Source organism: Trichechus manatus, unplaced genomic scaffold (genome assembly GCF_000243295.1).
Source record: "Trichechus manatus latirostris isolate Lorelei unplaced genomic scaffold, TriManLat1.0 scaffold00002, whole genome shotgun sequence".
In the NCBI taxonomy this organism is placed as follows: domain Eukaryota; kingdom Metazoa; phylum Chordata; class Mammalia; order Sirenia; family Trichechidae; genus Trichechus; species Trichechus manatus.
Genome location: NW_004443938.1, coordinates 22106429 through 22130556, shown reverse-complemented (window position 1 = coordinate 22130556; position 24128 = coordinate 22106429). Strand labels below are relative to the sequence as shown.

The following is a 24128-nucleotide window of genomic DNA, read 5'->3' as shown; positions in this document are numbered from 1 at the left end:
ATTGACAACCTGATTTAAAAATTTAAACAGAAATAAAAGAAAAAAAAAAACAAGAATAGGCAAGACAATCTTTAAGAATTACAACAAAGTTAGAGAACTGACACTACCAGACATCATGACATCACAAAGGTATAGTAATTAACACAATGCGGTTCAAGGATAAACAAATAGACTGGTGAAGCATTACAGCATCCAGAAAAAGACTTTACACATCTATGGACACCTGATTTCTGACAAAGATAGCACTGCAGAGCAGTGGAGATAGGATAACCTTTTAAATAAATGGTGCTAGGTCACTTGGCTATCCAATATAAGAAAAATGAAACTTAACATAATATGCATAATACTCAAAAATCAAACTGTAGATTGAAACGTGAAAGGTAAAAACCATAAAGCCTTCTAGAAAACAGGACAGGAGAATATATTCATGACCTTGGGGTAGGCAAAGACTCTTCCCACCAGAATAGAGAAAATTACAAAGACTGGCCATATCAAGAGTTGGGAAGGATATGGAACAGGGACTCCCGCACACTGCTGTTGATTCCGTCCAGGCGATTCCAACTCATAGTGACCCTACAGGACAGGGTAGAACTGTCCCATAGGGTTTCCTAGGGCAAAATCTTTATGGGAGCAGATCACCAGGTCTTTTCTCCCGCGAAGCAGCTGGTGGGTTTGAACTGCTGACCTTTCAGTTAGCACTTAGCCATTGCGCCACCAGGGCTCCTTCCCATGCTGATAATGAAGTGAAAATTAGGGTACACAGGGACAGCCTCTGGGATGCTGGTATTTCTTTTGCTAAAGTTTTAGTTCTTGACCTAGGTAGTAATTTATACAGGCATATTAACTTTGTGATAAGTTATCAAGCTATTTAGTTATGACTTGAACATTTTCTGTATGTATTTTATTCAATTTTTAAAAAATTTTGCATCAAACTGTCCAAAGTATAGAGAAGTTGCCTAATGTGCAAAAGATACAAACTCAGTGATGAAGATTTACAAAAAGCCTACCACCCATCAGAATTACGAAGCAGAATAATGTAGCTTAATCTGATTTTCAAGAGAAGAAAAAAACCTCAAAAGATCCACCTCAACATCTTTAAAATGTTGAAACATGATCCAGAATTCATAAATTCCATTATCACCCTCTGCTCTAAAGCTGAACTGAGCTACATATTCATAGCAAAACTGTATGGCTGTAGAAGACTGAGAAACACATGCAGTCATTAATCTAGATGCTATAAATGAAATGAAACTATACTCTTGAGCAAATAAATAGTATTTCCCAGAGTTTCAAAGATGGAATGACAGTGTGAAGTCCACAAAAAGTTTTCATAGCAAACCAAAGGTAGAGATCTCTTTTCTGCCAGCACCAATGTATCATATAACATCATTACTGGTGCATCTGACAAGGCATCTAGGTATAATTTGTTACATGTCTGTCTTCCTCAGCCCTGTATTATTAATCCTGTATTCCTAGAACTTATCTCACTGCCTGAAATACAAACAGCATTCAATAAATGCTCTGAAGTAACTATAACTTAGAATGAGCTACTATTGGACACACATCAGTCCACAGCATAAAGAAATAGTATAGCATAGCAGCTAAAAGAAATGGCAACAGAATCATATCAGAAATATAACATTTACTAGCTGCATGATTTTGAACAAGTCACATTACCACTGTTTGCTGGAAAATGAGGATAGTACCTATCCCACAGAGTTGTGAAGACTAACTGCAGATAAAGTAGGATAATGCCTGGCTTAGAGTCAGTATATGAGCAGCATAAGCTATTATCATTATTACAAATGTAGAACGGACTATTTTATACCCATGTTTTATGTATAAGGAAGGCCTAGAAAGAAAAGTTAAATAAACTGCCAAAGATCATATAATAGCCAGTCAGTGACAGAGCTCAGATTAATATCTAGGTCTTACCACCCAGCCCAGTTCTCTTTCTATTACTCCATTACATCTCCACCTAAATAACATGAAAAATCATTACTACAATGTGAAGGACTTTATCTAAAACTTTAAAAGTTCTAAAGATACATTCCCGCAGACTGCTTCTGAACCTAAAGTAAAGGTATACACATTAACATCAAGAGATACTGAATGTATCCTCTATTTGAATATAAGAAAATTATTTTTCTTAGTTGCCTAAAGAAACCCACTGCTGTCAATTTGATTCCAAATCACGGCAACCCCATGTGTTACAGAGTAGAACTGCTCCATAGAGTTTTCTTGGCAGTAATCTTTACAAAAGCAGATTGCCAAGCCTTTCTTCTGTGGCACTGCTGGGTGGGTTTGAACCGCCAACCTTCAGGTTAGTAGTCTGCGCGTGAACAATTTGCACCACCTAGGAAAGGCAAGCTAATTTTCCAATCTTAGAGACTGGAGGAAGTTCTATAATTTTTCATATTTTAATATGAAAAATGAACAAAATAAATACCAAACTTCATACATCTATGTTATGACATACCTTTTCAAATTCAATAAAAGCATAACAGAGAGATTCTCCTGTCTTCCAATCCCGGATAACTTCACAACTGCAAGAAAGTTTTCAAAAATGTGAGTTTTAAAAAAAGAAAGCATTCATTCTCACTCTTCAAAAGTGAAGAACAAAATAAGCCAGTTATTAAAAGGTAAAATTAAACTCATGAAACTATATTTCTTCACGAACAATTTGTTTTAAAAAAATAGTTCACCAGTCCAGAGATTAAATTGTCTACTTTCTACTCTAACTCGGCCTACAGTCCTTAATTCCTAAGGAGTAAAAAGAAGAATAAAATGAAAATATTTAATTTTCCTTTGGCAAAAGTAAACTGTTGCTAAAAAATTTTTAAAAATCATAATGCATTCCTAGTCCAAGTATAGACGAATTATGGAAAATCTAATGTTACTGTAGAATAATGTATGCACAGGCATACATATATAAATATTAGTAAGTTTATGCTTTGGAAATTTTGAATTTTAATATAAATCAAGCTTAAATTTAACCCTGTAAGTATAGCTAGTAAACCACTGCTGCTGAGTTGATTTCGACTTATAGCGACTCCATAAGACAGTACAGAACTACCCCATAGTTTCGAAGGTTGTAATTTTTATGGAAGCAGACTGCTACATCTTTCTTCCATGAAGCAGCTGCTGGGTTCAAACTGCCAACCTTTCAGTTAGCAGTTAAGCGCTTAAGCACTACGCCACCAGGGCTCCTTAAGTATAGCTATTAGCAGAACTGATCTATTTTAATAACCAAGTAAAAGGGTCAATAAGCTAGAGTTGAAAGCACCCAGTTTGTTCCTTCCCCATGTATCATAAGTCTCGTTTTAAAAACATGAAAGGAATTTCTAAAGACAAAATAATATTTTTTAATCAATTACAGAAATTTCCCTTTCTTAAAGACTAGCTTCGTGAACTTTTATATTAATAATACAAGGAAAATTAGCCAAAAGAAAAAATTTTGGAAAATTGAGATTGAAATTATTTTGATAGATTGCTGATAATTCTAGGAAGAAGTTAAATGAGATAAATATTTTAAATATTAAAGATGCTTGTTATAGTGCAGTGATTAAGAGCTCGGCTGCTAATCAAAAGGTTGGCAGCTTGAATCCACCAGCCGCCCCTTGGAAACCCTATGGAACAGTTCTCCTCTGTCCTATAGGATTGCTGTGAGTTGGAATCGACTTGACGGCAATGGGTTTGGTTTTTTTGTTGAGAATACTATAGAACTAGACTTAAATTGTTCTATACATTTCCTGGTTTAGAACGAAATTTTTTATGTTGAGAGTGGGAAAATCAATCATTTATATACAGGTAAACAGACACACAGGTGTTTCTTCCAACGGTCCAAAGTCTCACCTATAAAAGAATTCATCAGCACAAAATTCACCTAGAGTTCATAAGCCAATCAAAAATATGTTAGAAAATGACCAATTAATGCCTAATTTTTCTAAGCCTTTCACAAATTCTAGGGATTAATTACCTTCTGATTGGCCCAAATCTTGAGAATATTATCTCCAGATCCTCATCTGTAGTCACTGGATTCAATTTACATACAAACAACACATTTTCTGGAGGTTTAATGTCTGCATCAGGTAGGTCTCCCACCTAAATTATAAATAAGAACATAAATCAAATCCTTTACTTAGTTTCCATTCTACACACCCTATTCAGGCCCAATGCCAATGTCCCTAAAACATCCAAACTTACAATATATAAACCGCAGGCTCAGGAAAAGAAAGGTGAATAAGATTTCAAAATTTACAACTATACTGTTCCTGGTAGTAACGATAAAAATACCTAATATTCACCTGACACCTACTTTGTGTGAACATTGTGCTTGGCACTTTATAAACATTACATTCTTAAAACTCTGCAATTCCCAATTTAAAGATGAGTAAAGTGAAATTCAAAAAGGTTAAAGTAAGTTGCCCAAGGCCACACACTGGTAAGCAGTAGAGTTGGGATTTGAACTCATGTCTATCTGGCTTCAAAGTCTCAATTTCATCCCCACTTTTTCTTTTTTTTAAGTATTTGATACATTAAAATAAAGGAGAAGGATTTATATAAAGTGTATCTAAGTAATGAAGCATGAACATAAAAAACACCTATGATGCCACCACCTAACTTAGGAACTGAAATATTCCCTCATCCCATCATCCCTCTGCTTCTCTCACCAGAGAGAACTAATATCTTGCTTTTTTGTTTTCCTTTTGGCCAGTCACTTGCACAACCCTATTATTGTTACATTGAATGTAATCTTCTGCAACTTGTGAAGCCCAAATCTTTTCTCATTATTACTTAAGACAGAACAGCAACAATTCCTAGATATTGTTTCTAGCTTTGTTTTCTCTCCCTCAGTATCATCTTCTACTTCAGCCAAACTTAAGTCCATTTCACAGTTAACTACAGCACTGAGCAGGGCATACCACTTCCTGAAGAACCAGTGAGGGTGAAGACCAGTGAGACAGAACAATGATGATGGCATTGATTTCACAGCGGGAAAACTAGATTTCCCATGAGTCTTTAGATGGATCAACAATACTCCTTTCTACAGACTGTACCTTACACATATATTCAAAAACTCTAAGAGATGATTTCTGATAAGATTATCATATAAGTGTCTCCTCTTGGATAAATACATTTAAAAAACTGAACATCAAGAACAGTAAGAAGCAACAATAACAAAGCCAGTATGATCTGCTCAATGTTTCTTATGTCTATCAAAAGATAACAGTAATCTATGTCCAATAAAAAGTATCACAACACATAAGGGAATGAGCAAATCCGTAAAATCCCCAAAAAGACACCTACAATGACAGAAACACATCTAAAGGAAACATAAACGAGAAAAAAAGTTAAGTTAAAAAAGAATTTGCTATACAGCAGTTAAACCTAACTCTAAAACAGTATAAGGAACTTTGAAATAGTCCTAACAGCTATGAAGTTCAAAATTAATATTACAAAATACCAGTTGAATTATCATTTTATTACATACAAATAAAAATAAAGAGAAACATGTTCTCAGAAGAGAAAACGAAAGATGAAATCTGTTAATAGTGAGAATCAAGGGGACACAGGATCCAGCTTGAAGGGGTTCCTACTGGCACCAAAACAAGGACAGTAATGTATTATAACCCATTATTTAAAATAGAAGTCCACAAGTCCATACGATAAAGAGTAGATAAACAGATAAGAAAGCAGGGGAGTTCTTCACAGTAGAATGCTGGCTGATAAATGCAGAGGGAGTGGTATAGTTGGAAAACCACCACTTTCAACCATCAGAGTCAAGACTGGATCAGGCAAGAATACTGAATGAATGAGAAATCTAGAGTGAAAGTTTGATAAGGAACAAGATATTTGGAAGGTTTCAAAGTGCTATGGCACAGACTGCTTATAAATTGCAAGGGAAAAATAGAAACTATGCAATGGAGACACCAAGCAGTGGATTACTCTGACCAAGTGATCAAAATTATCATCTTCCAATGAAGGGCACATGGGTATTGTATGCCTCCAGATGTGACATCTGAGAAGGACACAACATCACTTATGTAGTATTCTGGCTGGGGATGTTTAACCTGAATCTAATCAAGAGGTGACAGTAGACAAACTCAAATTGAGGAATATTTTATTAAATAAATGACTTGTATTCTTCAAAAATATCAATGCCATGAAAGATAAAGACAGGTTAAAGAACTTTTCCAGATTAAAGAAGACTAAAGAGACATGACAACTAAATGCAATACATGATAGATAATGAGCTAGATTCTAGACTGAAGGAGGGAAAAACTATAAAGAATATTATTGAAACAACTGACAAAATTGGAATATGGACTGTAATTTCTATCAATTTTAAATTTCCTGATTTTAAGAACTGTACTGTTAAAATATAAGATAATATTGTTGCTCTTAGGAAATACACACTGATGTAAGAGGCAAAGGTGAATGACATATGTAACTTAGTTTCAAATGGTCCAGAAAAATCAATATGTGTATATGTGCATACAGAATCAGATATGTGACAAAATGCTCAAAATTGGTGACTCTGGGTAAAGGGTATATAGAAGTTGTCTGCACTATTTTTGAAAACTTTCTTTAAAAGTTATCTGAAATAAGAAGTCTAGAAAATATGTTAATCCATTTTCTTCTGGTATAAAGAGCTCCTGCTAAAAAGTATGATGATAATCTAATATTCTTCCCCTTATAAGTCATTTATTCTTTTTACCCAATTACCCCAAGCATTTTTCTCTTACATCCAGTAATTTTATTAGAATTTGTCTTGGTGTTGGCTGTTCTGGGTCAATAATCTCAGATACACAGTGCACTCATTAAAATGAGTGTTTTCAAATTTTTTTTTATGTCAAACAGAAAGTTTTTTTTTGAGTTATAAGTTTTAGCGCCAGAGTCCTGGTGGCACAGTGGTTAAGAGCTCAGCTGCTAACCAAAAAGTCGGCAGTTCAAATCCACCAGCCACCCCTTGGAAACTCTGTGGTGCAGTTCTACTCTGTCCTGTAGGGTCCCTGTGAGTCGGAATCTACTCGACGGCAACGGGTTTGGTTTGGTATTTGGTATAGGTTTTAGTATTTGTTCATTCAGGCTGGTGATACTAATATGATTTTAAAACAGACCACAGATCTGAAAGCTCTACCATATAAAATAGCAATAATAATACTTAATTATTATCCATTCATTCAAATATTTACTGAACGTCTACTATGTGATTGTTATTGTTGTTGTTAGCTGCTGTCAAGTAGATTCCAACTCATGGAGACCTCACGTGTGCAGAGTAGCATTTCCAAAGATGTGACCTTTCAGAAGCAGATCACTAGGCCTGTCTTCCAAGGCGCCTCTGGGTGGGTTCAAACTGCCCACCTTTCAACTAGTAGTCAAACACTTAACCATTTGTGCCACCCAGAGACTACTATATGATAGGTATAACTATTCCACAAAAATAAGGAATGGAATAAATGCAGACTATGACTTCATACTGTTAGTATATAGAGTAAGGGTATATTTTTAGAGTGCTCAATCTCCATTCAAGTTTATTTTATCCTGTGACTACTATCCTACTATTTAATCTCAATACCTGAGTGGTACAATGAAGAACTATCCCTTAATATACAAAAACTTCAGTCCAATAAACACTCTTTAGAAGTGACATGAAAATAAAAACAAAAACCATTGCCGTCAGGTCAATTCCAACTCATAGCGACCCTATAGGTCAGAGTAGAATTGTCCCATAGGGTTTCCAAGGAGCGCCTGGTGGATTCGAACTACCAACCTTTTAATTAGCAGCCGAGTGCTTAAACCACCATGCAACCATGCCACCATGGCTTCAAGAGGAAAACAAAAAATTGAAATTCCATTACCATTTTGTAACTTGAATACCCATTTTCCATTTTTTAAAAAGGCATTTGGCATAATACTGCCAATGAAACCAAATTTGCTTATTTTTATATACATTATTACATATGTCATACAACATTTAATCCAGATAAAATTCCTAGTTAACTGGACTATGGGACATAAAATGATACTCATGAAGAGTGTGCTTCTTAGCTCAAGTAGATACATGAGAGTAAACGGGCAGCTCCTGTCCAGAGGCGAGATGAGAAGGCAGAGAGGGTCAGGAGCTGGTTGAATGGACACGGAAAATCCGGGGTGGAAAGGAAGAGTGTGCTGTCACAGTACAGGGAGAGGAACTAGGGTCACAAAACAATGTATGTATAAATTTTTGTATGAGAGACTAACTTGAATTATAAACTTTGACTTAAAGCACAACAATAAAAAAAAAAAAAATTCTTAGTTTTTAATGTATTAAGACTACAAAGAAATTTATCCAGAAATAGATAAACCCACAATGAGTATATATTAGATATACTGCAGCACAACTATTGGCGCAAAGATAATTATCTTACCATTTCTAATAGAATAGCTTGAGTTTTGGCCTCTTTTTCTGCTTTTATTTCTTCTACTTCTTCAGCTGACCTTCCTTTGAAATCATCAATTTCTTCATCTGCCCCTATTCGACCACTCTGTAAGGCAGAAGTTACCCATATATATACTTAAGGAACAAAAAATTTGAGAAACATCGAAGACATTATGCTTTATTCTTAGTTCCATCGAAAGTGTTAAAACAGCAATTGAAACAAATTTACAAATCTGCGAAAACTGATTTAAATTAACTCTAAAATATTGCCCAGACAAAAATTCTAATTTACTGCAAAATCAAAATAAACATTTTATATAAAAACTACTTGGTGTATAACTAAGTGCTGAGTGCAGAAGAGAAATGATCTTAGAAATTAAGCACCAAGTTCCAACTTATAAAGACTGATTTCAGCTTTGAGAAACTGTCTCAGCAGAATTTATACCTTCAAATACCTGGGGGGAACGTCTGCCTTGTTCCACAGAAATTTCTGGGTTTTAGACTAGCTCCAGATTATCCCCAGTGAAAAAGCTCCCTCACAAGAGGATAGTTTAATTCAACCTTGAAGCTAACTCCTAACTAGAGTTAGGAGATAAGAAAAACATCTTCCCCAGTGTTCATATAAGCTTCTAGAACTAAGGCTATTCCATGGAAACTGAAGAAAGGAAATTAGGGAAGTGAAAAGACAGCTAGAAAAATGAATACTCTCTGTGGATGGGATAAAAGAATGCTAAACTTTTTCTAGTATAACTGATCAAGTAAGATAATAATTAATAAATACATTTAACAGATTAAAAAGCTAACCCTATGCAAAGCATTAATACGCAGGTACTTTCAATCACAAGAGAGTTCTACTTACATCTAGTTGTTCTCTTGTGGGTTCTGGTGATCGATCAGGAATTAATAAATCAGGAGGGTCATCAAATGGATCATCTAAAATCACTGTATGATTTATCCTTACAAAATAAATCCAGATCAAATGTTACGTTTAAGTTACTTCAGAATCTTTATTTTTATGAGGATTACAATAAGCGTCTTAAGTACCTCTAATACCAAAAAGAAGCATCTCTTAAATTTCTCTGTATAAGGATGTTACAAAACTAGAGTACATTTTCACAGTTACTATTACTGTTTTTCATTTCATTGCTTGATATTATATTTATTACTCTGCATTACTCTAAGATATAAAGTAATGTAAATATCTAAATCTTAGTACTTTTGCCCTATTTCTAATAATCTGCGTTTTTAAAAGCTAAATTAAAGTATTAATAATTCCTCCCAATATAAGCAATTATAAATAAGTGTAAACAAGTGTAATTATAAACACATATAAAAATACAAAAGGTCCTTTTTATTAAATGTATTATACAGTTTTGTATTAATTCACATTTTAGAATTACCCAAAAACCAGTCCTATGCATGCCATCACCATTACATGTCAAATATCACAGTATTAAGATATTCTAGTACATTCATATAGTAAATTGTAACCACACCTGATATCCTGATAAGGTACGAAGTCCTTGTCGACAAAGGTCTCGTTAATTTTCTTAATTATGTCCATGCCTTCTGTTACCTCACCGAACACTGTATGAACACCATCAAGGTAGTCTAGATTTTCTCCTGTAGTAATAAGAAACTATATAGAAAGACACGTAAAAAAATACATGTATCATTCAAACTGAAATCACTTACGGACTAACTAAAAACACACAAAAGACTGCACATTAACTGCACCTACCCTTATACACTTGTTACCAGCACTAAGTTAAAAGTACAAAGCTTATATATAAAATACACCCACCCCTCACTTATCACATGGTTAGGTTCCAAAGACCAAGTCGTTATGTGAAAATTGGCATTACGTGAAAATGGAGGATGACCACATCAGATCACAAAACAATATGTGAGACACATATGTCCCCCTGGAACCCAGAGGTGGGAAAATTTAGGTGGGTGCTATATATCCCACTTGTCATGAAAGGGTTACTGCTAGACATACATCATTAATGCACAAAATAGATGGATTTTTTACTATTGCTGTAAATGCGAAATGTCGGATAACCAGATAGTCGATAAGTGAGGAAGTAGGTGTATCAGCATGTACACGGATATTCCACTGATTGCTCAAAATACTTGGACAAAACAAGGTTCAGTCTCTTCACATGTAAACTGGAAAATAAAAGTACCTACTCTAATGGGGCTGTTGTGAGGATTAAACAAAACAATTAATAAAAGGTGCTCGACACAACCTATTATAAAATCTGTAATAAATACTGAAAGGAAACAGGCCACAATGTGAACAGTGATAATCTCTTGGTGGTGGGGTTGTGAGTAATGTTATTTTCTTCTCTATACTTCTCTGTATTTTCTAAATTCCTCACAATAGGCACGAATTGCATTTGAAAGAACCAAAAAAAAAAGGTGTTTTTTTTTTTTAATAAGGAAAAAAGCAGTGCAATTCTTTCTTCTAACAAATACCTTTGAATGAAATTTTCTCCTTACTGGATAGTTTAAAAAAAATAATTTGTGGAGTCCTTCCAGTCCTTCATTTTAAAGAAAAACTCATCTTCTCAACCATTTCCTAACCTGAGATCCGTGCTGATCACTGCCGTTGTTCACCATGGACACAGTGCCTTTCTTCTTGTGTTTAATTCTTGGCACCTTTTCTGCCTCAAAAAAGCTTGCTTGATCACCATACAGTTGACTGAAAATACATATAATTAGATTATAAAATATAAGTACTCTCATAGTGAAATACAGAAGTACTAGTAACATATAGGGTTACTAAATAGCTCTTTATAGAAATGCCACTATAATACAAAATATTCCTCTTTTTTGCTATGGACATTTAGGAAACTTGTAAAAAGAACCTATATTTGAACCATATTTAAAAATGCAGATTGAAGTATGCTAATTAACACTATAAAAGGCAATTCTCAGCCATCTAAGATACTCCACTGTTGTCACTCCTTCGGGAGCAAGGGAGAATGAAGAAAACAAGATACAAGAGAAAGACCAGTCCAAAGGACTAATGGACCACAACTACCATGGCCTCCATCAGACTGAGTCCAGTACAACTAGATGGTGCCCGGCTATCACCACTGACTGCTCTGACATGGATCACAACAGAGGGTCCTGGACAGAGCTGCAGAAAAATGTAGAACAAAATTCTAACTCACAAAAAAAGACCAGACTTACTGGCCTGACAGAGACTGGAGAAATCCCAAGAGTATGGCCCCCGGACACCCTTTTAGCTCAGTAATGAAGTCACTCCCGAGGTTCACCGTTCAGCCAAAGATTAGACAGCCCCATGAAACAAAATGAGACTAGTCGGGCACAACAGCCCAAGGACAAGGACTAGAAGGCATAGGGAACCCAAGGTCGAGGGAGAGTGTTGACATGTTGTGGGGTTGTTAACCAGTGTCATAAAACAATATGTGTACTAACTGTTTAATGAGAAACTAGTTTGTTCTGTAAACCTTCATCTAAAGTACAATAATTAAAAATAAAAGATCTTTCAAGTATGGGTCCCTGACATGGTCCCATGTACTCTTGTCTGAACTCTGGAGAGATGGACTAAGAAGAAGCTGAGGAACTCATTTTCATGAGGAATTCTGAATACACGGGTTACAGGCATCACTGTACTGTATCCCTGCCGAGAACAGTGAACAACAACTTCAGGAAACAAAATGTGACTTTGGCATCTCAAGAGCTCATACTTTTGGGACACCTGGGACATCAGCACTCTTTCAGGGGCACTGGCTGCAGTGACAAGCAGCATCAAGTAGTAGACATCCTTGAGAGGTCCAAGCAGAAGAAGATGGGAGAGCTTCTCATGAGCAATGAGAAAGAGATTTTGCAAAACCAGTGAAATCTGCATTTTTCTTTTTAATGTAACCCCTTTAGGGGCCACAAGCTGGAGAAACTTTGGTTGACAATGAATGAACACATTACTGGTCTGAACATGTATCAGTGTGTCATATGCCTTTGCAGATAATAATTATTAGAATCTGTGAATGGTTCTTAATAATTATCTGCATGGAAAATGATAAATTCAGATAAAATAAGTGCAACTAGAAAAAAAAAGAGGCAATTCTATTTTTACTTCTTAAAAATAAAAGAACTCACCCAAAAACAGACTCTCCTCCACGGCCAGTCCCCGTAGGATCACCAGTTTGTATAATAAAATCCCTCTACAATACACAGGATACTTCGTTAATTCACAAAGTATGCTAGATGGTCTCAATAATAAAGGACATAACTAATATCCACCAACTCACCTGTACATTGTGAATAAGGCAATAATTGTAATATTTTATTTTGCATAACTTCAGGAAATTCAAGCAGGCTGAAAAAAATTAAATATTAAATTTACCACAGTAGTCCACATACACATTTTTAAGCAAGTAAAAACACTTAGCATAATTTAATTTCTAAATTACCATAAAAGAAACAAAAAAGATTAAATGTCCAAAGCCATTTTTTAAAAAAGATACTAAGCCTAGAAAGAGATAACATATTTTAACTTATCTTTTATTATCTCTTTCTTAGGAATTCTTGGACATTGAGCTAATGCAGGAAACCAACACTTATTATAAGCAATCATTTACTGATAGATTGGTTTTGTAAGAGAAAGAACAATTAAAGAGGATACTATGATGGGAAAAGAGCTAGCAGAGTATATTAAAATGAGTGCAGATTATACAAATGAGGGGAAATGAAACATTCTGGGGATAAATTTTTTTAAACACTGATTAAAGAGCTCTTCACAAAAATCTATACTTTTATCATGTACCAGCTTTCTCATATAAATTCAGTTGCTTACCCAATACACATTTTCTGAGCACCTTCTAGGTGCTGGGCACTGCTGTCACAAATGTCATTAAACCATAGTCCTTGCTCTCAACAAGTTCATAGTCTAGTTGCGGAGAGAACATTACCAAGTTCTCAAAGCACTAAACTAGACACTAGACAGAAGACACATGAGGCAGTCCCTGCCCTTAGGACCTTACACTAAACCTGGGTACTGACACATGAACACAAATAGTTACGATACTGGGCAATATCTGATAATATCATTTGTGCCACTTAAATAGTAAAATTGTCAAAAGTGGTTAAAAAATGCCGTAAGAGTGTATTTTCACCAAAAAAAAAAAGAGGTTGAGAAGTTAGAGGGTTGATATGTTGTGGGGTTGTTAACCAATGTCATAAAACAACATGTGTACTACTGTTTCATGACAAACTGTTTGTTCTGTAAGCCCTCACCTGAAGCACAATAAAATAAAAAATAAAAAATAAAAAAATGCCGTAAGAGTTCAAAATAGGGATTGTTTCTGGTTGGGAAAATTAGAAGACCTTACGGAGGTTTAAAATGAATATTAAAAGAACTGAATTGACAGAGAGTTAGAGTCAGCATTTCAAGGTGGGAAGACATAAACAAGCCTGGAGGTGGGAATTTAAATGTTTTTGTGGGAGTTCAAAAGACAGACAAAAGTTCTGTAATACTGTGGTATTAAAGAATAAAAGAGGGGAAAAGGCTGGTTATGATTTTTTAGAAAGTCCTTATCTTTTAGAGAGATACACTGAAGCAATTACATACTAAATTGTGACACATGGGATTTTTTACAAAAATATCCAGTGGAGGTGGAGGAATAAATTAAACAAGACTGGTTATGTGTTGACAACTGTTAAATGAAGTTGGTCATAGGTACATGATGGTTCACTTAGATGATTCTCTCCACTTCTGTATATGTTTGAAAAAGGAGAAAACAAGAAAGAAAAAAAAGAGAGCAAGAAAGAAAGAAAGCTAGTCAGTCTGGATATGCTTACTATAGATTGGTAAGTACGTACGCATGTAAGTACATAATCCAATGCTTATAAATATATAAACATGGGGTAGACATATGTTTTTGGTGTTCCAGGCTCTCTTTGCAGAACCACTACTTGCCCATTTTAAAAAACCAATTGCTGTCCAGGAGATTCTGACTCACGGCGACCCGACGTGTGTCACAGCAGACCTGTGCTCCACAGGGTTTTCAGTAACGGATTTTTTGGAAGTAGATCGTCAGATCTTTCTCTCAAGGCCCCTCTGGGTGAACTCGAACCTCTAACCTTTTGGTTGGCAGCCTAGCGTGTTAACTGTTTACACCATCCAGGGCACCTTGTCCATTTTTAGTGTGTGTTAATTAGGTGGAATAACTCTACATATGCTTTAGTTCCTTATAACTCTGGGGAAAGAAGCCCACTCATTTTACCAGGTGCTGCTCCACATGGAGAGAGGGTCAAACAAACTCATGGGAAAGCAAAGCCAAGAGGAGAAAGATAAAATTCCCTATAACATCCTTTGAACCCCTAGATCCGGCCATGCTTAAACTCAATCTTACCCCAGAACTTCCCAGTAACATGAGGCAATCAATCATTTTCTAGCATAAGCCAGTTTGAGCTGGGTTTCTATCACTTGCAGAAAGAGTCCTAACTAATACAACACATGTATTTGCATTAGTCAATATAGTGAACCTTCTACTTTAGTGTGTGCCCTCAAAGCAGCAGGCATTGTACTAGGTGCTCAGAATACAGAGATAATTAAGGCATAGTCCTTGCTCTCTTGGAGTTACATTCTTGATAGGAGACAACACTTGCAAATAATTCCAGGACAATAGGTAAATGTTACTATAAAATATGCACCACGTAATACAAAAAGACCTGAGACAAAACAAAAGAAACAGGATCTAACTCTGCTTAAGACAAGGGAGAGCTTCATAAAAGAGATCATGCTTGATCTGAAATCTGATCAAGAAAGAGTTCACCAGTAGGACAAGAGTAGAGAGAAATGTGGGGTAGAGGCAATAGTATGAGAAAGTCATAGACATGTGGGAGAATGTGTACTGTTTGGGAGGGATAGCCGAGTGTGGGAAACAGTATAGTATGGCTAGAGGCACTTATTGTACAATGTTGTAGCTTGTTTTACCTCTTTGATAGGCTCTGCCTCCCATGAGGGCAGGACCTGATGGTAACTAATCTTTCCTGGTCTCCAGTTTCTCCCAAATCTGATACATTCTCCAAACAGCTGCCTGTTATCATCCTAAAACAACAAGTTTTCCCTGCCTCAATACTGCTTTTAAAATCTTCACTGAGCTTCTGTTAAGGGTGATGGAAAAATTTGGAAACAGATAGTGGTGATGGATGCACAGCATGAATACAATATCACTGAACTGTACGTGAAAAAAACGTTGAAATGGCAAATATTTAAATATATATATATATATATATATATAACCACAATTTAAAAAACGAAACAAAAAACCTTCAGAGGCTCTGGTCATCAGTATGGCACTCTAGACTATTCATGATCTGGCCTCACCTATATGACCAGACTCACAGTCGGCTAGTCCACTTCACATATCATTCCCTCTAGCCATGCCAAAGTACTTGCTGTTTCCAGGAAATGCCAAGCAAACGGCTTAGAAAAACCTCGTTCCCACTCGTCTTTGAATGAGTTAGTTCAAGTGCTCTGCATTCCTTGCTTGCTCTTCTCCCCACCCCAACCGGGAATTACTCCCTCTTCTGGTTTCCATAGCAACTCACACATCCTTCCACTACAAAGTAAAGTTAAATGAGTTCCCGCGCCTATTATCCCCAAGGGAAAATTAAACCCTGGAGCACAAGACGCTTATCCCAAAGCTTGGAGCAGTGTCTTGCAGAGTAGGCGGTCAATGAACATTCGCTCCGCCTCTGTACACAATCTGTACAACCTGTTCCTCTCACCCAGGTGGTATGCCCACACTCACTGCTCCAGCCACAGCCTACCTGCTTTTCATCAAGGCTTAACTGCTTACACACCAAGTAATATTTGTAACACCACATAAGCTATGGGTATTGTATAATACAGCCCGTATCTGATCTGTATTCTGTCACACACACACACGCACGCGTCCCCAAAGGCATTTAATGACCACAAGTTTCCGCCACCAAACTGGCCAACACAAAAACAGGAGAAGAGCTGCTAAAGCCCAAACGCATTCTCCTCACAAAAACTTTTCTAAGCAAGTCCCGCTTATAAAATCAGCCCCGTCGCGGGCACCAAAAGACTAGAAGCTCGAACCAGTCTATGCTGGCGCCTGGAAAGAGAAGGGAAAGTGAGACGACAAGATGGGGAACCCGGGGAGAGGACAGCAGGGCCCGGGACTCACCGCGCGGCCGCTCCTCGGTGTACAGGTCGATGACGACGTCGCCTAAAGTGGTCTCCAAGAGAACCGCCATGGCGCCTGCTCCTCCTCTGCAACAAGCCCCGGGGTGGGGGGTGGGGGTGACAGCTGCAGCCCGCGACGTCTACGCCACGCGTCACCCTCGCCGCGACGCCTTTTTACGTCATCCCTCCGGCGCCACCGCCTTTTCCGGCTGTTCTTTCAGGCCGGCTCGGTCACAGCTGTTTCCCGCCCCGCGGCTGACGTGAGGCTGCCTGTTGGTCACGACCCCTACGCGGCCCTTTTGAAAATGCTGGGAGGCCCTTCGCAGCTTGTGCGGAAGCCTGTCGCTCAAAAGGGCCTCTGTAAAGGGTTTTGTGCCCCTGACCATCTCAAAAACAGGCAGACATCCGAGTAGCCAGAGGGCGACCTTGCCGCGGCCTTCTTGCTGTATAACCCCTCTCTGGGTTTCCTCATCAGCCCTCTGTCGTTGCCCTGAGTCAACAACTTCAGGCCCTAAGCGCACATGCTACCCAAAAAGGTGGTTAACAGGGAGCGCTTTCCTAGCTAATTGTGCCTAAGCTAGGGACTGTACCCATGACAGCAGCAGGTGGTGGATCCGTAGCTCAACAAGCTTAGAAACAATAGGCTTCAGTCTCAAGGTTCTACTGGTTTGACCTGCAAAACTACTTTTGGCCTCTCTTTATGGCTTCAGACCCTAAGAGCTAATATTTTTCTTTGCAAAGATTACTGTCCCGTACAAGCTGATCATTCTCTTGTACCTTTTTGTATATACAGTACTTAGAACCTCCAATGACTTTTCATATCCGACCAAAAGTCAAAGTCTTCATGATGTGCTACAAGGCCCTGCATGATCTTCTCCCACCACATCTTGTCTTCTCTTACTATCCTACAGCCTCAGGGCTTTTGCACTTACTGTCCCTTCTGGTCTTCCCCCAGTTATTTGCATAGCTTTCTTTCACCTCCTTCAGATCTTTGTTCTATGTCAACCGCTCCGTAAGGTCTTCCCTGACCACCATAATTAAAATTAACCCCACATGTATACACTTGGAGCCCTGGTGGTGCAGTGGTTAAGCGTCCAGATGGTTGGCAGTTCACATCTGCTAGCTGCTCCTTGTAAGCCCTATGGGGCAGTTTTACTCCGTCTTATAGGGTCGCTATGAGTCAGAATTGACTCCACAGCAATGGGTTTGGGGTTTTTTTGGTATGCACTTGAGCCCTGGTAGTGCAGTGGTTAAGAGCTCAGCTGCTAACCAACCAGAAAGGATGGCAGTTCAAATCCACCAGCTGCTCCTTGGAAACCCTATGGGGCAGTTCCACTCTGTCCTATAGGGTCAATATGAGTCAGAATCAACTCACAGGCAACAGGTTTGTTTGTTTCTTTTTTTAATATATACACTTGTTTTTCTCTGTACAGTTTTTTCTCGTACTACTTTTACCAACCTTGTTTGCTGAAAGTGAAGAGGACTTGAAGTAGTTACTGATGAAGATCAGAGACTACAGCCTTCAGTATGGATTACACCTCAATATAAAGAAAACAAAAATCTTCACAACTGGATCAATAACCAACATCATGATAAACGGAGAAAAGATTGAAGTTGTCAAGGAGTTCATCTTACTTGAATGCACAGTCAACGCCCATGGAAGCAGCAGTCAAATCAAATGACAAATTGCATTTGGCAAATCTGCTGCAAAAGACCTCTTTTAAGTGTTGAAAAGCAAAGATGTCACCTTAAAGACTAAGGTGCACCTGACCCAAGCCGTGGTGTTTTCAGTCACCTTATATGCATGTGAAAGCTGGACAAATGTATAAAGAAGACTGAAGAAGAATTTACACCTTTGAATTATGGTGTTGGAGAAGAATATTGAATATACCATGGACTGCCAGAAGAACGAACAAATCTGTCTTGGAGGAAGTACAACCAGAATGCTCCTTAGAAGCAAAGATGGCTAAATTACATCTCACATACTTTGGACATGTCATCAGGAAGGATCAGTCTTGGAGAAGGACATCATGCTTGGTGTCTTAGTCATCTAGTGCTGCTGTAACAGAAATACCACAAGTGGATGGCTTCAACAAAGAGAAATTTATTCTCTCACAGTCTAGTAGATTACAAGTCCAAACTCAGGGTGCTGGCTCCAAGGGAAGTCTTTCTCTCTCTGTTGGCTCTGGACGAAAGTCCTTGTGACACATCAGTCTTCCCTTGGTCTGGGAGCATCTCAGCACGTGAACCTCAGTTCCAAAGGACACGCTCTGCTCCCGGCACTGCTTTCTTGGTGGTATGAGGTTCCCATGTGTCTCTACTCACTTCTCTCTTTTATATCTCAGAAGAGATTGGCTTAAGACTCTATCCAATCTTGTATACCTCATCAGTATAACTGCCACTAATCCATCTTATTAAATCATAGTGATAGAGTTTACAACACATAAGGAAATCACATCAGATTACAAAATGGTACACAGTTATACAATACTGGGAATCATGACTCAGCCAAACTGATACACACATTTTTTGGGGGACATAATTCAGTCCATGACACTTGGTAAAGTAGAGAGTCAGCAAAAAAGAGGAAGACCCTCAGATGGACTGACACAGTGGCTGCAACAGTGGGCTCAAGCATAACAATGATTATGAGGATGGCACAGGACCGGGCAGTGTTTCATTCTGTTGTACATAGGTTCGCTATGAGTCAGAACCAATTCAACAGCACCTAACAACAACAACAACAACAACAACACTTTTACCATCTAATATGCTATAAATATATTTATTTCCTTATTGTTATTATAAGTAAACTCCAGAAAGATAGAGGCAATTTTGTCTACTTTGTTTACTGTTGTATCCATAATGCCTATAACAGCCTGGCAAGTAATAGATGAATGTTTGTTGAGTGAATAAATGAATGAAATGCACCTTAAAATAACAATGATTTGCTATTGTTATTGGTGAAGGTGCCCTCCTTCACTGGTGAAGGCCAAACAGTACATAGTGTTGACAAGAGTGTAGGAAACATACTCATATACTATTGGTGTGAGCATAAATTAATGGAATGTCTTTGAAGGGCAAGAAGTGATGGTTATGAAAATGAACATACTCATTGATTCAACAATTCAACTCCTAGGAATTTATTCAGCAGATATATTTGCTTATTTTCAGAAAGAAGCATATTTGAACATATTTACTCCAAGTAAAGAACGTTTATCAGATGCTCCCATTTATAGAAAGACCAAAACATGTACACAGATAATAGATATGTGTACATGATGGATGATGACTATGGATATCCAAGATATTAGCGTGGTATTACTTTTCATTGGTAACCTTCTTGTACCCTTCACATTTTTTAACCATATGCATGTATTGGTTTTCCTACCAAAAGCAAATGCATAAAGTCTGTCTCCAGTTTGAACCCTTAATCACTGCAGTAGATTGTGAAAACAGGAACTTAATCTCAGCAAGTAATCCTTTATATTTCAAAATAAACAGTATAAAATAAAAAACAAACTTCTAAATAATCCACAGAGTTTTTAAAACATGAAATTTGATTAATAATATTAAATATTGCACAAGTACTCAGATACCATTACAACATCCCTGTTACCATGAAGTTTAACTTTTCAATTTAGGCTATCTTTGGAAATGTGCAGGTGTATTTTTAAACTGCTGTAAATTTGTATTTAATACTGTTGATAAATCTATACACATTGCAGGTACCTTCTGAGAAAGAGAAAAGCAGCCCCTGAGAACCAGAAGCTGACATGACACTATCAGCCAGGCCTTAGGTGTCACTAGGAGCTGGTCTGGCACTCACAGCTAGCCCTTGGTATTCTGTTGAACAGTTACATTTTCATAGAACACCAACATCAGATGAGACCACATTGTGACTGTGATGAATTAAGAAATTATGAATGTTAACCCCAATCAGATTCATAAGAAACACACAATGTTTTTAAATGAGTTGTATCAGCTTGGACTAAGAGAGATATTTCAAAATGAAAAGAAGTCTATGGTCCCTTATCTTTCTATGGGCAAGAAAGTTACTCTGATGCAAAGAAAAAGTAAGGGTACTTTCATCAAAAAGGGAAGATATCTCAGAGAATAGAACCAAGAACCTCGAGGGTAGAGACAAGAGCTATGGAGTGCAATAGATTATGGAACTCCTCCCAGGAAATGCAAGACACTCTGCCTCCAGAATTGTAGGACCAGGCAACATGTGTCAAGGTAGCTTTGAAAATTGCTTTGGATCAGTGACTACTATTGTCTAACTACTTAATTAGGAAATAGAGAATGTCTGTTGCAGTCATCCTCTCTCTGTCTCACCATTGTATGTTGAGTATGATGAGTTCAATTAACTTGTGTTTTTTAGATTGTAGGTCTATAGATCAAAAGGAGCCCTACCCAAGTAACACACTGCATGTGGACATGATTTAGAAGAGAGATTCTGGACACTACCTGAGCCTGATGCCATAATAGGATGAGATTTTTAGAGGAAAGGTAAGTATATTTTGTAAGTGGGAGGAGGGTAAATAATTATGGCCAGAGAGCAGACTCTGAGAGATTGAAAACATGGTCACAATATTTTGCAGCCTCTTTCATTAAGAAGTGGAGTCTTTTTCTTCATCCCTTGAATCTGGGATGGCCTTGCGACTTGCTTTGACCAATAGAGTGTGGTGGAAATGATACAGTATGATTTACGATGCTGTGTTATTAATTAGCAGATTGTTGTTGTGGTTGTTAGGTGCCATCGAGTCCATTCCAACTCATAGCAATCCTGTGTACAACAGAACGAAACACTGTCCGGTCCTGTGCCATCCTCATGATAGTTGTTATGCTTGAGCCCATTGTTGCAGCCACTGTGTCAGTCCATCTTGTTGAGGGTCTTCCCCTTTTTCGCTGACCCTCTACCAAGCATGATGTCCTTCTCCAGGGACTGGTCCCTCCTGATACCATGTCCAAGGTACGTGAGACAAAGTCTCACCATCCTCACTTCTAAGGAGCCTTCTGGCTGTACTTCTTCTAAGACAGATTTGTCTGTTCTTTTGGCAATCCATGATATATTCAGTATTCTTCACCAACACCATAATTCAAAGGTGTCAATTCTTCTTCAGCTTCCTTATTCATACACTGCCCCTAAGGTTCCTATCTAATCTTTGAAGTTGCTGTTGTCAATTTGTTCCCATATAGATAGTTCTTAAAAGAGCATAATGCTCAAGGCAGACCATTTTTTCACTAGTTCAGCTAAACTATTGTTTAGTTTTAAAAATATCAGTGGATATTTTTGGTTTCAAAGGCAATAGTTTCAGGGAGTCATTCAGCCTCAATGGCACCAGAAAGTATGGATTCTCTGAGAATTTGAAATGCTGTTCTGTCTCCCCTTTTGATCAGGATTCTTCTATAGACTCTTTGGTCAGAATGTTCAGTAATGGTAGCCAGGCACCATCTAGTTCTTCTGGTCTTATGGCAAAGGAGGCAGTTGTTCATGGAGGCCATTAGCCACACATTCCATATCCTCCTTTCACTCCCTGACTCTCGTTCTTCCTTTGTTGCTCCAGGCTAATAGAGACCAATTGTTGTGCCTCGAATGGCCACTTGCAGGCTGTTAAGACCCCAGGCACTATGCAACAAACTAGGAGGTAGAACTGAAGCACTAAAGATGTTATTAGGCCAGTTAACTGAGATGTCCCATGAAACCAGGACCCTCAACCTCCAAACCAAGAAACCAAATCCCATGAGGTTTTTGGTTGTACATAAGGAGCCAATAGTAGTTTTTGTCACTACCTTTTTTGGTACTATGTTATTAAGCAATATAACTAACATAGTTCTTGTCTCATTGGGTGGTTATGAGGATTCAGAGTTAATACCTGTAAAGCATTTAGAACAGCAGGTGCTAAGAAAGTGTTAAATAAAATAAATCTTGGAATTTTTTGCTTCTATTTATAACTTTTAAAAGCAAAAATTCCTAATTATTTGTTCTGTAAGCCTTCACCTGAAGTACAATAAAATATTTTAAAAAAAAAGCAAAAATTCCTACATTTATTTTATTTATAACTTAGGAGCTCTGGTGGCACAGTGATTAAGCACTCAGCTGCCAACTGAAAGATCGGTGGTTTGAACTCACCAGCTGCTCTACAGGAGAAAGATGAGGCAGACTGCTTCTGTAAAGATTACAGCCTTGGAAACCCTATATGGCAGTTCTACTCTGTCCTTTAGGGTTGCTATGAGTTGAAATTGACTCAATGGCAACAGGCTTATTTATTACTTATCTCTCTAAATTCATTTTCCTCCAGGAACATTCCACTGTAAACAAACTGATGTTCTCATTTTTCTCTGAAAGTGCCATAAGCATTCCTATTTCTATACCTTTGCTTGAAATGTTATACCTACCTAAATTATCTTCCCTACTGGATTTTATTCTCTAATTCTTACACACATTTTTTAAAGAAAATAATTTTTACTGCAAACCCTCCCACAACTGTGGCTCCTCTGTGAACATTGCTTCTTCTGAATTCCTATAGGACATGCTACCTGTACCTTTCATCCAATACTTAGTACAAGCTACCTTATACTATTATTATTATTTTTAATACACAAATTCAAATCTTGGACTGTAAAACCTCTAAGGGCAAAATTCACCTTCCATTCACCTCACCCAAATGCAGCCTGACTTCCACCCCCGATGAAAGCACGCGCTAAAGTTTCTAATGACTTCCTGATTGTCAAATCCTATGCACATAACTCAGCGCTTACCTTATTTGATTCATCTGCATCATTTGATCCTGTTGACCACTCCCTACTTCTTAAAACTCTCTTCTTATTTGGTTTCAGTAATACCAGTGTCCTATTTTTCCTCTTACCTCTTGATCATCCCTTCTCACCTCATCTCATTATTTTCGTCCCTCATCGTTTCTCACTTAGAGTATTGAAGTAAGCTTCTCACTACTCTCCTTGCTGCCAATCTGCAGCCTAGAAGATGAAGACCACGTTCCTTAACATTGATGGAAATCCTGTCTTTCTGTCTTCATCTCCCACTCTTCTTCAGATGCACCTAATATATATCTTCATTTGAATGCGTCAGTTACTTTCTGTTGACTTGTTTGTCTTCCTCACTGGCCTGTGAAGTCCAAGAATGTTGTCATGTTTATTTTTATAGTGCCACTGGTTAGTCAGGATTTCCTAGAGAAACAGAACCAGTCATATATATATGCAGTGAAACCTGTGAGAGCCGGAACTTGATGGGACTGCCTTGTTTTTCCAGGTCTTGGAAGTTTTCCACTTTAGACAGAATGCAGTGTTACCACTATTCTATTGCTCATTTTAGTGGAAAATACTTGAGTTTTCCTTCTCTAACAGGTTTCTGTCTTACACAGTTTCTGGCTTTCACAGGTTTTAGTAGAGAGAGAGAGCCCTGGTGGGTGGTAGATATATAATACTGTATTTATATACTACTGTATATGTATATGACTGTATACATATATAAAAAACAAAACAAAACCT

The 24128-nt window shown here is 37.6% G+C and overlaps 1 protein-coding gene across 1 annotated transcript in view; it reads right to left on the bottom strand.

The window, feature by feature from the left end:
- The window catches only part of PPIL4 (peptidylprolyl isomerase like 4), a 32512-nt gene extending 15728 nt beyond the window's left edge, over positions 1 to 16784 (bottom strand). Inside the window, exons 1-9 of the mRNA XM_004368840.1 lie at positions 16618 to 16784; positions 12709 to 12776; positions 12557 to 12621; positions 11015 to 11132; positions 9922 to 10064; positions 9285 to 9381; positions 8415 to 8531; positions 3980 to 4104; positions 2480 to 2546 (exon numbers count right to left, since the gene is read on the bottom strand). Coding sequence (XP_004368897.1) covers positions 2480 to 2546; positions 3980 to 4104; positions 8415 to 8531; positions 9285 to 9381; positions 9922 to 10064; positions 11015 to 11132; positions 12557 to 12621; positions 12709 to 12776; positions 16618 to 16687 — 870 coding nt within the window. The 5' untranslated portion in view covers positions 16688 to 16784. The remainder of the gene's footprint in view (positions 1 to 2479; positions 2547 to 3979; positions 4105 to 8414; positions 8532 to 9284; positions 9382 to 9921; positions 10065 to 11014; positions 11133 to 12556; positions 12622 to 12708; positions 12777 to 16617) is intronic.
- Positions 16785 to 24128: the final 7344 nt, after the last annotated feature.